The sequence below is a fragment of the Hyperoodon ampullatus genome (genome assembly GCF_949752795.1).
Source record: "Hyperoodon ampullatus genome assembly, chromosome: 7".
NCBI classification, from domain to species: Eukaryota; Metazoa; Chordata; class Mammalia; order Artiodactyla; family Ziphiidae; genus Hyperoodon; species Hyperoodon ampullatus.
In genome coordinates this window covers 72,841,644-72,856,500 of record NC_136920.1, presented here as the reverse complement: position 1 = coordinate 72,856,500, position 14,857 = coordinate 72,841,644, and the positions used below count along the sequence as shown (strand labels likewise).

The 14,857-nt window shown below is 46.6% G+C and overlaps 1 protein-coding gene across 1 annotated transcript in view; it reads left to right on the top strand.

The window, feature by feature from the left end:
• SERGEF (secretion regulating guanine nucleotide exchange factor) overlaps window positions 1-14,857 on the top strand; it is a gene marked incomplete at its 5' end in the record, with an annotated part of 221,639 nt that overhangs the window by 45,357 nt on the left and 161,425 nt on the right. Inside the window, one exon of the mRNA XM_079709338.1 lies at window positions 2,625-2,791. Within this exon, the coding sequence (XP_079565464.1) occupies window positions 2,625-2,791 (167 nt within the window). The remainder of the gene's footprint in view (window positions 1-2,624; window positions 2,792-14,857) is intronic.

Sequence of the window (14,857 nt, the reverse complement as noted above, 5' to 3'; positions counted from 1 at the left end):
ATCCATTTAATCTGAGTTTCCCCCCGCTCCTCAAACACTGTCAGAATGGCTGTTTCATCAGCCAGGTTTCATCAGTTTGTGACAGCAGCTGTGCAATCATTGGATCTGCCATTGGTCTTAGAATCAGAAGACAGAGGTTTATAATTTGCTTTTACCACTGGCTGGGTTTTTCTGGACTTGATCAAGTCAGTTAACCTCTCAAGTCATCTAATCTCCTCTGTAAAATAAGCTTAATAATCTATACTTCACAGAATTTTTATGAGGATTAATTGAGATATTGTCTGTTAATGTGCTGAGCTCCTGGGAGGTGGTCAAAAATGTCTGTTTAAAGGAAAAAGAAAAGAGCTTCCTCTGTCCCCTGTGAGCCTTCTGATGCAGAGTATATTTTGGGGAGAAGCAGACAGACAGCTTCAGGGAGTGTACCTACCTGACTGCACAAACTTAGGTCGGAACCCAAAGGCTGGCCATCCAGTCAGCCTGGTTGTCTGTAATAAAATGTCTGTGGCCTCCCCAGGGAGCATGAAGATTAATTAGTTCATCTTTGTAAAGTGCTTTGAAGGTGAAAAGTGCTACATAAGTGGAATGGTTGAATTGTTATTGGAAATGTAATCATGGTAGCACCATATTCTGGCAGTCTTGCCTGTCTTGGACATCAATAATCAATAGCAGAGGAGGTTCTAAGATGTTTTACTTGATAAGAAAGGATTCACGGTGGGGTTTGTGATAACATAATTCTTTCTGTAGTCTTGCAGTTAGCAACTTGCCAGTTCTTCTCAGCAGAGGAACGCTAGGATCCTTTAAGAAGTAACAGTCTCATCCTCTGGCTTCTTGGGAATCTCTCTGCTAAGGCAGTCTGGTTGTAAATCCCAGCCAGCTCAAGCAGAGGGACAGTTTGCCAGTTTGGGATGCTTTGTGGGTCCTGGGCACGTGAGCTTTTTGGGGGCTAATCCTACAGAAGTGAAGGAAGTGTGTTTATGCAGTGATTTGGGCCAGTGTGATTAACCAATACAGAGTGGTACCATGGGCTAGTAGAAGGAGTGTGGCTTAACTGTGTGACCCTGGGCTGGTCACTCCTTTGAACTTTAATTTTCCTACCTGTTAAATGGGATCCTAGTAGTTGATGAGTACAGTAATAAAGGTAGCTCAGAGGAGGGAGGGTTTCACCTGTTCTGTGGAGAAATAAGAAGTCAAGAAAGGTTTTGCAGAACTGGTGGTCCATGAGCTGGACTCTGAAAGTTGAGCCATAGTTTATGAAATGAATGATGTAAGGAAAGGGCATCTATGGCAAAAGGAATAGCACTTGTGAGGCCATGAAATAACACATCTGAATGGACCCTCTCCCTGTTCTTGTAATATATCTGGTACCCCGTGGGTTGCACAGACTTCGTTCCCTCTTCGAGGAAGCCTGGAAGAACTTCTTGGTATCTATTTTGGTGTCCATGAGCAGATTGATCCTGAGAACTGTATCCCTGCAGAGCCCTGTACCCCTTCAAAATTCTGACATTTCCCCTATGAGTCTCTGGTTGTTTTTTAACTGACACTATAAACCATATGTTGAATGTGGGACCAGATGAAGCTTTGATACTAAACACAGAGTATGTAGTAGATTTGTCTAGAATTTAATATGCATTACTTGGTGTTTTGTCTCTTAAGCAAAGTTTCTCTTTGTTAAAATAAACATGTATAAAGAATTTATACAGCGCACATGGTTATGCATATTTATTGCAGAGAATCTGTTAATAATCTATGCCTCATCAGATTTTGCATTTCTGTTGAAATAACAAATGTGGCACTTGGTACAACTGAATAAGTTTGGTGAATTCTCTCTTATCTGGGAGAAAAAAGGCCATTTCTTTTTTCCAAACTTCATTTTCTTCATTCGTCTTTAGCACTGGCCAGCTTCCCAGATGGTGCATCTGGGGAACTGAATGCTTTTCTGGCTGTAAATGATTTTTCTTTTTTTTCCTTCTCTCACTCCTTTCCCTCTAGCATACATAGGCACTCACCTTGGGACTATTAGAATTGCTCCTGTGGGTAAGAGCATAGACTCTGAAAGGTCCTCGATGTTACATGGAGGGAAAAACACATGAAACTGGCCATTAATTGAGCTCAGAGTAAGGCCCTGAGAGACTGTGGCCTGGGGCAAGTCTGGAGCCTGGGGAACCTCAAGGTGGCTGACAGAGGGCTCTGGATTGGGTGAGAGGGAGGGGAGCCTGAGAACAGACATCCTCTATCCCTGCAAAGTACAAAGAGGGTGTGGGGGAGGGGAGAGGGCGCATAGGCCATACAATGCCATTGAGGTGTTCTCTGTGGCCATGTCCATATCTGTTAAAATGCAGGAGCCCAACCTGTAGAAGTAGCCTCGGTTGGAATCCAACTTTGGCACTCAGCCCTTGTTTGATCTTGGTTAAGTCATACATCTCACCTCTCTGAACTTCAGTTCCCACATCTATAAACAGGTGAATATGCACACTTTCTTTGCAGGAAGATAGGAAGGCTCCTGCTACATAGTGGTTGGTACCAAAATTAATGATCATACTTTCTCTTGTAATTCTCGCTTACCCATGAGAGCATAGCTGTGGAATATAGCCTTAATTCAAGTAAGTTTTTTTTTCTTTTTTTAGAAACTGGCAAGGTATTTACCTGGGGCCGAGCAGACTACGGTCAACTGGGGAGGACATTGGAGTCTCATGAAGACTGGAAACCGAAGAAGCAGGATCCATCCCTCCGCTGCTCCAGGCCATCAAAGAGCACACCTTCCTCTCTGCATTGCTTAACGGGAGCAACTGAGGTAGGAAGTGACCTCTTTCCACAGAGGTGATGCGTTTCTCTTCCTTATCTTTCAGAGGAGCATTCACTGAGAGCCTACTGTGTGCTTATAGTTTAGGCCTTATGGTGGGTTCCATGCAGAAGCCTGAAGGGGTCCTTGCTTCAAGTTGCTCGGGTTTAATATGGTAGAAAAGGCAGTTACCTGGATACCTGTGCCGCAGGGCAGACTGTGTGTGACTCCTTCAAAGGTTCCAGGGGCTCTGGATCCGCTTCAGAGAGTGAGAGATGAGTTCAGGGTACAGGACTGGGTTCGGCTTTGTGGAGGACACGGCTTTGAGCTGTGCCTTGGAGGATGGAGAGACTTGAGCAGGCACTGTGAGAGAGAGGAGGACTTTCCAGTGGGCACAGCAGCTGGAGCAAAGTCACGGGGGTGGGAAAGGGAAGAAAGTGTTTGGGGAGCACTGGTAGTTCTGTCTGGCTGGAGCACTGTGTGTCTGTGGGGCTGAATATGAAGTAATATCAGAAGGTTGGAACCTGATCAGAGGGGCCATTAATACTAAGCTGAGTATTTTGCTCTTCTGTTTATATTTCCCAGTGTAGAAAAACACGGTAGTTCAGTTGTTTATTCAAGCCCCTTTAATTCCCTGAAATGTCTTGAATTTCTGCATTTAAGGCAGGAGTCTTAATTTCTCCAGGGTATGTGTTTCTGTTACTAAATTTTACTTTACTGCTGTCCTTAAAAAAAAAAAGAAAAAGAAAGGGCTAGGTTTTTGAGAAGAATGGGGATGGCCACTCAGGAAATGTGCCTCTGAACCCAAGTTGGCTTAATGAAGGAATTCAGTCTTCATTCAGTCTGTCAAAAAAAAATTAGGGCTTCCCTGGTGGTGCAGTGGTTGAGAGTCCGCCGATGCAGGGGACACGGGTTCGTGCCCCGGTCCGGGAAGATCCCACATGCCGCGGAGCGGCTGGGCCCGTGAGCCATGGCTGCTGGGCCTGCGCGTCTGGAGCCTGTGCTCCGCAACGGGAGAGGCCACAACAGTGAGAGGCCCGCGTACCGCAAAAAAAAAAAAATAATAATAATAAACTAGTGAGACTTCTGTAATTAGCATCAGACTAATTACAACCCTCTCCATACCTAGAGGGCTTCCCTTCCCCTCGGGCCTGCCTGGCCTCCTCCTTCCGGGTATGTAGGACGTTTCTCAATTTCTGCCTTACATCCCATCCCTGGTCCTCCTGGGCCTTTCCTTGGTGCTGGGTTGAGTCTGTCAGTCTGTCTGTCTCTTTTTCTTTAATTGTAAAGGCACTGAACAACACCACAAGCACAATTTAGACATGGTAATACTAGTAATAAAACCACCCATAATCTTACCACCCTAACACAACTACATTCCTTTTCTGCATATACACATATACATACTTTACAAAGTTATAGTGGTGGCATTTATAATGTTTTCTATTCAGTGGTAATTTATCACAAATGCTTTGCTTTGTTTTGTCTTGGTCTTTAAAGATCATTTAAAATGGCTGTATAATATTATATGATTTGAAGATTCTGGGATTTTCCAAGTCATTCTGTGAATGTTGGACATTTAGATCATTTCCCTTTTTTTTGGTCACTATAGTGAACTCTGCAGTGAATACCCTGTTGAACTGTTTCTTTAAGGCAAAATCTTGGGAATGAAATTGCAGGGGCAAAGGCCATGAGTATCTTCATGGCTTTTGCTGTATTTCTCTAGATTCTGTTTGAAAGAAGTTGACTCCAGTGAAAGAGGGAATGCAGTACTTAAGCTAGTACTGTCTGCTTAGTGAGGGAAGGTGCTGAGAGCTTGATATATGGTGCTTTATACTGTTTAGCTTTCCTTTTCTTTCCCAGAACACTTAAGACTTAGTGGTCAGGTAGCACAGCAGAAGCATAGAGGCTTCATGGGTTTTTCTGAGTCTCTGGTTTTATTGGTAAGATGAGGGTAATAATACCTACCACAGAAGGTCATCGATGAGGATTACATGCCAAGTTCTTGGCACTCTCCAGGCACTCAGTAACTGTTGGGTCCTTTCTCTTCTTCCCTTTGGAACCTTTGAACACTGTGTGGTGGCCACGCTGTGCAGCACTGTAACAGACATGGCCAGTGTAAGCATATAGCCAAAGAGCCTCACACTGATGTGACTTAAATTATTTAGCTTCTTGGCAGGGCAATGTGAGGAGTCGGCTTGAGCCCCGAGCCCTATGGCAGCTTCATTTTCGTGCTCCCCTCCATCTGTGCTCTGGTCTCTGGGGAGCTGGTGCTCGTGTGTGTTCTCACTGGTCTCAGGTTCAGACCCCAGGCTGTTTCCTGCTGGTAAATTTGGTCTGGGAATTCTCTCTGCTGTTCATGTCCCGGTCTGGCCTGTCAGGCATCTATTTGCTGCAGGGCCAGAGCTATAAGCTGCTAGGGGTGGGTTCACCTTGGAAAAGACGAGAGCTGTGCTAAACTGGGTGATACCCTGGCAGGGGCTTGGCCAGGGAAGTGCGCAGACACCTGGGGAGACAGGAACAGCCTTGGACTAAACTGGTAATTCCTGACCTTCAAGGACCTGAGTGTCCCATAGCTGGCCAGTTACCTTCTTCTATATCCAGGGATAAGCAGAGGGAGGTGTGAGCTGTCTGGGCTGAGGCCTCAGGTAGGATGTCTGCCCAGAAGGGTCCAGAGAGACAGCCAAGTGGGAGGGGAAAGCACAGGTAGACAGAGCTGGACTGTGGTATGACCAGCCCTTCCCATGAACAAAAGAAAGCAAATAAACACAATGTTTCTTGGTGGTTATTATGGTCCAGGCAGCGTGCTAAATGCTTTACATATGTTCTTTCCTTTTCACAATAAACTTGGGCACAGGTGTTACAATCACTGCTTTAAGAATAAGGAGACTAATGGGTAAGTCACTGGCCTTGGATCACATAGTAGGTAAACAGTGGGGCTGGGGCTTGGACTTGAGGAACTGGAAGCTCACAACTTACTGTATGGATGAAGTAACGGTGCATATGTACCCTCACCTGCAGGAAAGTTCCAGGAGTCAGGGTCTCTGATTCCCTGAGAGTCTCAGTTCTTTTCTTCTGAGCCATGTCTCATCTCTAGCCTGAGAAAGACTGAGATTTTAAACCAGATGGGCCTTTGTTCAATGTTCTTACAGTGCTGAAGACTGAAGATTGTGTGTTTTGTGCACTGTCAGCTTTGCCTTAGGTACTGGCCCTCTCTAGCCCCTCTTGGAAAATTTCAGGGAGAGCACCGTGGTTGGGATTACCCCCATGCCCATGTCAGGGCAGGGTTCGTGTGAACGCACTGTTTGTTTGCTCCCTGACAGCAAACGTACACACCAGCAGCTTTTTGCTTTCCAAGCTTCTGGTGGGGCTGCTCCCTGCCCATTTCCTGTGGAACATTGGCTCTGAAGTCCACTCAAAGGTGGAAGCCTGCACTTCACAGGAAGAAGTGCCTGTACTCACTTAGTGGGTACAGTGGGGCTCCCCTAAGATTCTGAAGCAGCTACAGCAGGGTATCTGGTGTGTTAGTGGGACCATCAGGAGGCCTGCTTGACTGAAGGTCAGCAGCCTCTGGGGGACAAGGTCTGGATTGGGGGTCAGAAGGCCTGGGTTCTAGCCATGGTTCTGCCCTGACTGGGTGAACTTGGGCAAGCCCCTTTCCTCCTTACCCTTAGTTCCCCGATACGTAGGTTGAGGTTGTTAGACCAGGCGATTCCTATAAAGTTTCTCATAGATCTAAGAGTCCCTTCCATCTCTGATTCTTATTTTATGGAAACGATCACTACTTAAATTTGTAATGACTCCTGCCTCTAGAGTCCCTTGGTGTCATAGCCAAGATCACTCAACCCCGAGCTGCTGGCTCAACTTTGGCAGACCTGGGAATGTTAACTAATCTAGAAGTTCCACACTTCAGTACCGCTTGAGCCTTGCTCGGCCTCTTCGCCTTGGCTCTGTTCTCTGCCCTTGTTCCTAGTCCCCAGGGCTTCCTGTTCCCTCTTAGGTCACTGGGACTTAGTATGATGCTCCCACCTGGCCCTCCTAGGACTTGCAGTTTGGCTTTGACTCCCGTCCCTGTGGCTGTGACCTTATTGTCGGGAACAGGCAGACCTTGGTGACTCTACCTTCCTGGATTCCCCTCCCGCCACCCCCTCCACTGGCTCTGTGCGTGCTGTCCCACCTGTGTGCATGTCTCCTGGGTTTACCCCCTTCTTGGCTTTGGGTTCTTGTCCATTCCTTGTCAACCCAGTGAACATTGGTTGACACTTACCATATACTTGCTTTGACCACACAGTGGCGGTGGGTGGGGAAGTGGATACAAAGATAAAGAAGAATCTTTGCCCTCAAAGAACTTCCACGTACGTAAATAAATTCCTTACCCTGTAGAGTGAAAAGTGCTGTTAGAGGTGTGTACGAAAGGCTAAGGGAGCAGTGAAGGTGGAATAATTTATTCTGAAGACACTAACAAAAAGAAGTGTTTGGACTGGGTTCTTAAAAATGAGTAGGAGTTTGGCAAAGGGAGAAGGACATTCCAGGCAGAGGGGACAACACGAGCTAAGGCTGTGAATCTGGATCTGCTTTTAGCTCCTGATACAGTTGGGATGCCTGTCCCTTCCAGTGGTCCAGCCTAGTTTTGTAGTCTGGCTGCCTGTTTCACCTGCCCCATCACTGCCATCCATCCTTCTGATAGGAGTATGTCTAAAGGAAAATAACTCTTGCATACGTTATCTCTTTTGATCCCAGTGTGATGCTGGGAAATAGGCAAGAATAGGAATGATTACCCTCATTTTATAATTGAGGAAACTGAGGCCCAGAGAGGCTAGCTGGGAATTAGGAGAAGACCTGAGACAAAGAGCCTTCCTGGTGTTTCTGAGAACCTTGCTCTGGGCTCAGTCTGCAGCCATGGTCCTGAGTCATGTTCCTGGTTTGAATTCTGCCCACGTTTGGTTGAGGAGCACCAAATCCCAGCCAGGGAGCTCAGTGCACACGTGCACGTGTGTGCACACACGCAGCCATTGGAGCAGCAGCAGGAAACGTGGAAATAAACAAGAGTCGAACCAGGGATTGGGTAATTGTCAAGCCCAAATGCCACCAGCCCTCATTTTGCTGCAGGACTAAAACTGTTTGTTGGAGAATCAGCCTGTGCACAGGGTCTAAGTGAAATCTGTCAGAATGAGTGGGAAAGAAGCTATTTTTAGTTTGCAGAGTCACTCACTCGGCTGTGTTAGCTGAGGTTTGAGCCAGTCCCCTACGCTTTCCACAGTGTTATTTCTGAAGGAGAAATACCACTGGAATGCTGTGTAAAACACATTAATGAACCTGGAAGTTTCCAGGGTGTCTTTGTCCTGCAGCTCCCTCCGAACGCTGCCTTTCCTGAATGACCTTCCTCCTTTCCTATATTTAATGCATTTCTAATTTTAAGTTTGTGTCAAGACTGTGGGACTTCAGTGCCCTAAATAACACAGAAATCTACCACCAGCAATCAGCTGAGTCTGGAGGGCTCTGACAGATGAACACAACCTGAAAAAGCATCCCCAGGTAGCTCTCTGGTAAGTAATCCGCAGCATCATCGCTCTTCTCAGAGGGGCAGGAGGTCTCTGAGACCATGGCGGCCAGGCTGCCCAAACCTTCCAGGTGTAGCGGTTTCAGAGGCCTCCCCAAATGGGATGGCAGTGTTCATCCAAACACGGTTTTGCTGGAGATGAAAAAAGCTAGCACATCTGTGCTGTAGCTGCTGACCTAACGGGGAGAAAAACACAAAGCAAACCTCAAAGCAGGGGACTGGATTTGTCCGTGTGAACACTCAGGAGAGAGAAAGAGCCACCAGCCAGGGCTGTTTAGTTTGAAAGAGATGGTAAAGCATCTGATACAGAAGCATTTATTCACTACCTGCTGTTTTCTTTTATTTGTATTTATCATCTCTTCTCACTGAAATATAATATCCAGGAGGGCACGGGCCCTTGTCATCTTGTTCAAAGCTGTGTTCCCAGTGTCTGGAATAGCTCCCGGCACCTCATAGGTGCTTAGTGCATGTTTACTGACTGAGCACATGAGAAGGAGGCGGTCCTTTAGGGTGATGCCCTTTAGGGTGAGGCCTTTTATACAGCTCCTCTTCTCTCTCTCTCTGTCGCTGCAATCTGTGCCTCTCAATCCCAGGCCAGTTCTGGAATAGGGATTTCCATGTTCTCAGGCATTTGGGCATCAAATGTCATGCAGAGCCAGAGGACAGGCACCGACCCTGTAATGTGACTGAACAACCCGGAAGTTTCTTATGAAGTCTGTTGATGGTGAGGCTTCTAGTCCTTTAGTGCTTTCCTATTTGCCAAGTGCCTTCACGCATATTCATCTTCGCTTTTTCTTCTTTTATCTGGCAAATGCTTATGTGTGCCCGTCTGTCCAAGCACTACATTTGCCGAATAGGGGGAGCAGAGAAGAGTGGGACAGATCCTGTCTTAGGAGCTTGTGAGCTGGTGGCAGAACTAAGATAAGTTGATTGCAGGACAAGCAGAATGTGACAGAGGCTGTGAGAGAGTCTGACATTGAAACTATGTTGATCCCATCCCTTCCCCTATTCTTGGGGACCTTTTCTTTCTTGCACTTTTAGTCCCTATGGTTCTGTTGGACTCTGCAGGGTTGGGCTCAGGGGGGATGGGGTGGAGGTGGTAACTGGAAAGCCTTCCTGAGTTGAAAGCTTTGACATTAAATTAGTTCTCAAGGGAGCTAATGTGAAGTAACAAGGCAATCTTGGCAAGAACTTGCATTGAGAGGAAAGCAGAGGAAGAGCAGCCAGATAGAGACTGAGTATTGACAAGAGAGGGAGAAAGCAAGCCAGGAACTGCAGTGTCGCAGAAGCCAAGGGGATTTCAGCAGGGAGGTCAGGGAGCTTGGAGACTGAGACAAGACCACTGGCCTTGGTGATGGGGAGGGGTGGTGATGCTTCTGAGAGCAGCTTCGAAGGACATGGGGCAAATGAAAGGGTAAGGGGAAATACAGGCTGCAGGTGCAAACAACAGAATCGAGAGATTCGGTGGTCAAAGGAGGATGAGGACAAGCTCAGGAACTCGAAAGGAGAGCTTGGTTCAAGTTAGTTTTGTAAGCTCGGGGAACCTGAGGTGGGTCCGAAGGCTGAAAGCAAGGATTAGAGAGAGGGAAAGAGAGAGAGAGAAAGCTTCTGAGGACAGATGCAAGAGGGAGGCAGGATGGCTGGAGCAAGGCCTCCAAGGAGATGAGGGAGAGGAGGGAAATCACCGTGAAGGAGTTAGTTCTGACAAGAAGGAAGGCTACTTTTTCTTTCAGGACAGGAGTAAAGAGAAAAGGGGATATGGGAAGATGGAAGTTTCCAGGTGGAGAAGAGCAATTCTTTCATTGAAGTGTGTGTACCCTTTGTCGTCATGTCTTATGTTAGTTTTATTTATTTATTCAGTAAATGTTTACTGCATCCTACTGTGGGCAGCACCGTACAGTGTGCCAAGAATTCACAACGAAAAGACAAAGTTGCTGCCTGATGCTGGAATACCGTGTTTATTAGTAATACAGTACTTATTAACATGTCCATCTCTAAATCAAACCTAGAGTCTTTTGAAGGCCCACACTGTCTTATTTATCTTTGTATAATTAGGGCCAGGCTCGGTACAAAGTAAATGATCAGTAGAAGTGTGCTGAAACAGTGTGAGAGCTCCTGTTGGGTGGCTTAAATCTTCCTGCTTAGATTGAAAGAAAAATTGTCTGCCTGCGTGTTGAGGTTAGTGCAGGGCGGCCTCCTCCATGGAGGGACTAGTTTGCTTTACTCTGTAGTGGGTGCATCCAGCACAGTCTGGTAACTGCCTGGAAACGTGAGAAGAAATATTCCATTACTGACTCTGATCCCTGAGTGGTGGGTAGAGCAGATGTTGCTGCCCTTATTCTATGGAGGTTCAAAGAGAAAGCTGTCATGAGCTTAAGGTTATATACTACATGGCAGGGACTTAAATCTGGCTCTCAGAGCCCTCCTTCTTCTCATAGCTAGCCCTGTGCACCAACAGCTTCCTCTCTGGACAGTTCTGATCAGAATGTGGCCCTGGTCCCTGGCTTTGGCTATCACTGCATGGTAGTTGGGTCTGACGGAGACCTGGTAGCACTCCCCAGACTCATAATCTGGGTCATTGTCTTATGAGGAAAAGCAGCAAGGAAAGGACTGGCATCAATGAGGACTGGGACAGAGACATTAACTCATGATTGTGGTAAACCCTAGTGCTTGCTGGAGTTGGAGTGTGATGGATAGAGGCTTGAATGTGGAGTGAGACCAGGGTTGGAATTTCTGCTCTGTCACCGACAACTCATATGACTTTGGGCCAGTGAGAACCTCTCCAAGCCTTAGTTTTCTCATCTACAAAATGGGAGTAATAATATCTGCTTTACGTTGCCCACAGAGCTATTGAAAGATGCAAATAAGCTATATAAGGGCTTTTATAAACTCTAAAGTGCTGTACAAAAGAGTTACTGTTGGGTTCATGACAAGTGGGCCACTCTATGCTTCAGACACAGGTTTTATTATAAGTCTGAATCAGAGCTGCTCTTCTGTCTTAATCACTTGAGATCTTAGGAGCTACAAAGAACTGTCCTGGATTTTGTGGTAAATACTTCTTAGAATCGGAACCAGTGAAAATATCGGAGGCCAGGTGCTTGGTAACCCACAGCCAGTCTCCATGCAGGGCCGTGGAGGGTGAATTCCTGTCTTTTGAGGTAGCCATCAGCATCAACAGCAAGGATGTTTCTGGTGCTTCCTCTCAGCGGCAGAGGAAATTCATCAGCGCTGATTTAAACTGCAGTGACCTCGTGTGTCACCACGCTGCTCTGCAGCATTACGACTGCCCCAGGCCGTGCCTGGGGTCACCCTGGAGTTGACCAGCTGTCTTTTGTTGGCTTTGACCTTGAAAACAGGGCTGTCCCAGGGTGAAAGTAAATCATGCCAAGGTTTAGAGTGAAAACAGAAGCCAACGAGGCTTCAAAGGAGGCTGCAGTGGTTTGATGAGAGAAATACAAGGTCTGTGAAGGCTGAGTGAGCTGTAAGTTAATCGATTGGCCAGGGCACTAAAACTACCTCCATTTCCACCACTGTTCCTCTAGCTTGGACCCCCATTATCTATTGCCTAGTGACAGTGACCACCCCTTAGTTGTGAACCCCTTGTCTCTAGTTAGTTTGTGCACCTTCTAGGTGCCCCCACCCAGCTGCCAAAATGACGTACTAAAATATGAATCTGATCATATTATGCTCTTATTTTTAAAAAAAGATTTTAAGAAAATATGGAGGGAGGTGGGAGAGGGATGGATTGGGAGTTTGGGATTAGCAGGTGCAAACTGGTATGTATAGGATTGATAAACAACAAGGTCCTACTGTATAGCACAGGAACTATATTCAATACCCTATGATAAACCATAATGGAAAAGAATATGAAAGAGAATGTATATATGTATAACTGAGTCACTTTGCTGTAAGCAATAATTAACAACATTGTAAATGAGCTATACTTCAATTTAAAAAAAAAGAAAATACAGGAAGCATTTATTCCCACAATAAACACTTATTGGAAATGTACTATATGGAAGAAACTTAGCTGAGCCTTCTGGAAATAGAGGAGAGTAAGACCCAACCTCTGCCCTCAAGAGGTAGGAGAAACACACAATCCCTCATCTCCACAGCTAGTTGTGCAAAGAATGCGGTTATTAGAGTGTGACTGTAGGCCTTGTTCACCACTGTGTCTCCATCACCTTAATTAGTGCCCAGCACACAGTAGGTACTCAGCAAATAATTATTATAGGGATGAATGTATACCTTTACTTTTTGGCCTCCCATCTAGGATGATGTCTGTAATCTCTGGCTTGTCATAAAAAGCTCTTCTTGATACCGCCCCTGTCAATATCCAGCCTCACCTACCAGTCTCTCCCTTGCACCTTGCAATACATCTGTGTCAAACCAACGAAATCGTCATGTTGTTTGATACTTCTGGGTCTTTGATTCTTCTGGTTCTTCTGCTTTCCTTTGCCCTTGGCTGCTTGGACAACTACTTCCCCCCACTCCCCCAACAATGGATAACAAGGACAATGTCTTATATTCATCTCAGTATTCCTGCCATTCAGCCTAACAGACCTGCCTCTTCTTTCTTTCTCAGCTTTTCTTTGCTTGGTGCCGTTACCCCCCTTCCTTGACTCTTGTTGGACTGCTGTCCCTGAAGCCCTTTTCCACCTTTCTTCAACCTCCCTTGTCCCTGAGACCTCTTGCGATTCCAGATCTGGCATTTGGTGGGCTGCTGGAGGCCTGGCTCCTTGGCTGTGATGAACCCTGGCCTTCCTTTTGCCTTTCTTAAATGCTTTCTCCCTCCCACACTGACCCCGTCCAGACAGCTGGACCTCTCTGCTAGTTCCACTAGCACAGGAACCCTACCCTGAGCAGAGCCTGGATTTTGCCAGTCTCATTGCCCGGGGCCTGGACTCTGTGTTCTGGACCCCTGGTCACTGTTCAGGACCTTGTTCTGAATTCCCCAGTAGAGTGCCAAGTGTTTGATTCCAAGGGTTATTGCTGCTCAGAGCTTCCAGCTTGGAGACCTTCTTTGATATTGGCAAGGGCCTGAATCAAGCCTCTCTCTGCCAGAGGTCTTTGGGTACGTTATATTGAATGGCTGCCTTAGGAACCAAGCCTGTAGTCACCCCTCTTCCCCAAAGGTAATCCCATCCAGTTCCAGCCTCTTCTTGGCCTGAAGTGTCCTGAGCCTCTGAGGCCTTGGCTGGTAGGCACCCCGCGAGGTAGATAAAGAGAAAACATTGCTCTTGTCACTTCCAAGGAAGCAAACCAGGCCATGCTTTTGGCATGTAGCCTTCAGAACCCGAAGACCCCAGGCTGTTTGGTAGTGGGACCACCAAATTATGACTAGAAGGAAGAAGTTAGTCTTTGTATGATTGTGTAATTCCCTTCTGTGATGTAGTGGTTCTCTCTGTGGGAACACTGTCAGTGCTGGTGGCCACCTCCTGCATCTGCAGATTGCTCTTTGGATGAGAGCTGTTTTTACTGGATGCCTGGTGTCATCCAAGATGGATTTTTAAGAAATAATAATAATGATAGCTCCTATTTGTTGAACATTGATTATGTACCACACATTGTGCACTGTATAAATATCACTTTCAATTCTTACCTCATTTCCATGGAGCAGTGTACATCCCCATTTCGTAGATGAGGAAACCAAAACTTGGGGAAGTAACTTGTCTGAGGACACAACTAGGGAGTGGCAGAGCTAACACAGTGGCAGTGTCCTAGACTAATGGACATCCAGGTGACTGGATGGTGGTTGTTCAGGCTGGAGGGCAAAAGGGTGACTGAGAATGGTGCTCACCACCCGCTCCTAGACATCCAGATGGTGTCCAAAGAGGTAGAGCCTGTGACAGTTCCTTCTCCCCTCTTTGGTGTCTGGGCACAGACTAGGGGAGGTGAATGGCTTTCCTTCACCAGAAACTCCCACTTTAAAGGTGGGACAGTGAAGTATGCATTTGAAGAGTTGAGAAAGGATATTTTAGTTCCTCATGGTCCTTTCTTGGGCTTCTGTTTCCATTCATAGTGGCAACAAGGATGAGTTTCGTAGTATCTCAATCCCAGCCCCCTTCCCTGCAAATCCAAGTTGTACCACTTTACAAGGCTCAGATTAGAGCTTACCTAGTTGATTCTACTTTGGACAACTCCAGTTGCCATTTCAAATATAAACTACTTGAGGACAGGTACCATGTCTTGGTTGCGGTTGTATCTTTTGTGCATGGCACAGTGCCTGTCAGAAAAAAGGTGGTTGAGATTTGTTGCAGAATTGAATGGAAACCTCTCCTCACCTGTTACTATTTGATTTTGCTCTAGCATCTGAGCACCTTGTGTGTGGTGGTCTTCCAGAGGATAGCATATGGTGCTGGAGAGTGGGCACTGTATTTTAGGATTTGGGGGGAATGTCATACCCTGAAGGGCAGGGGGCAAGGGGCTAGGTCACACAGCAGGCACTTGAAGAAGCCTCGGGGATTTGAGCTCCACCTACTCAGAAGCAGGCTTGGAGAGGTCTGCCGGCGGTGGGG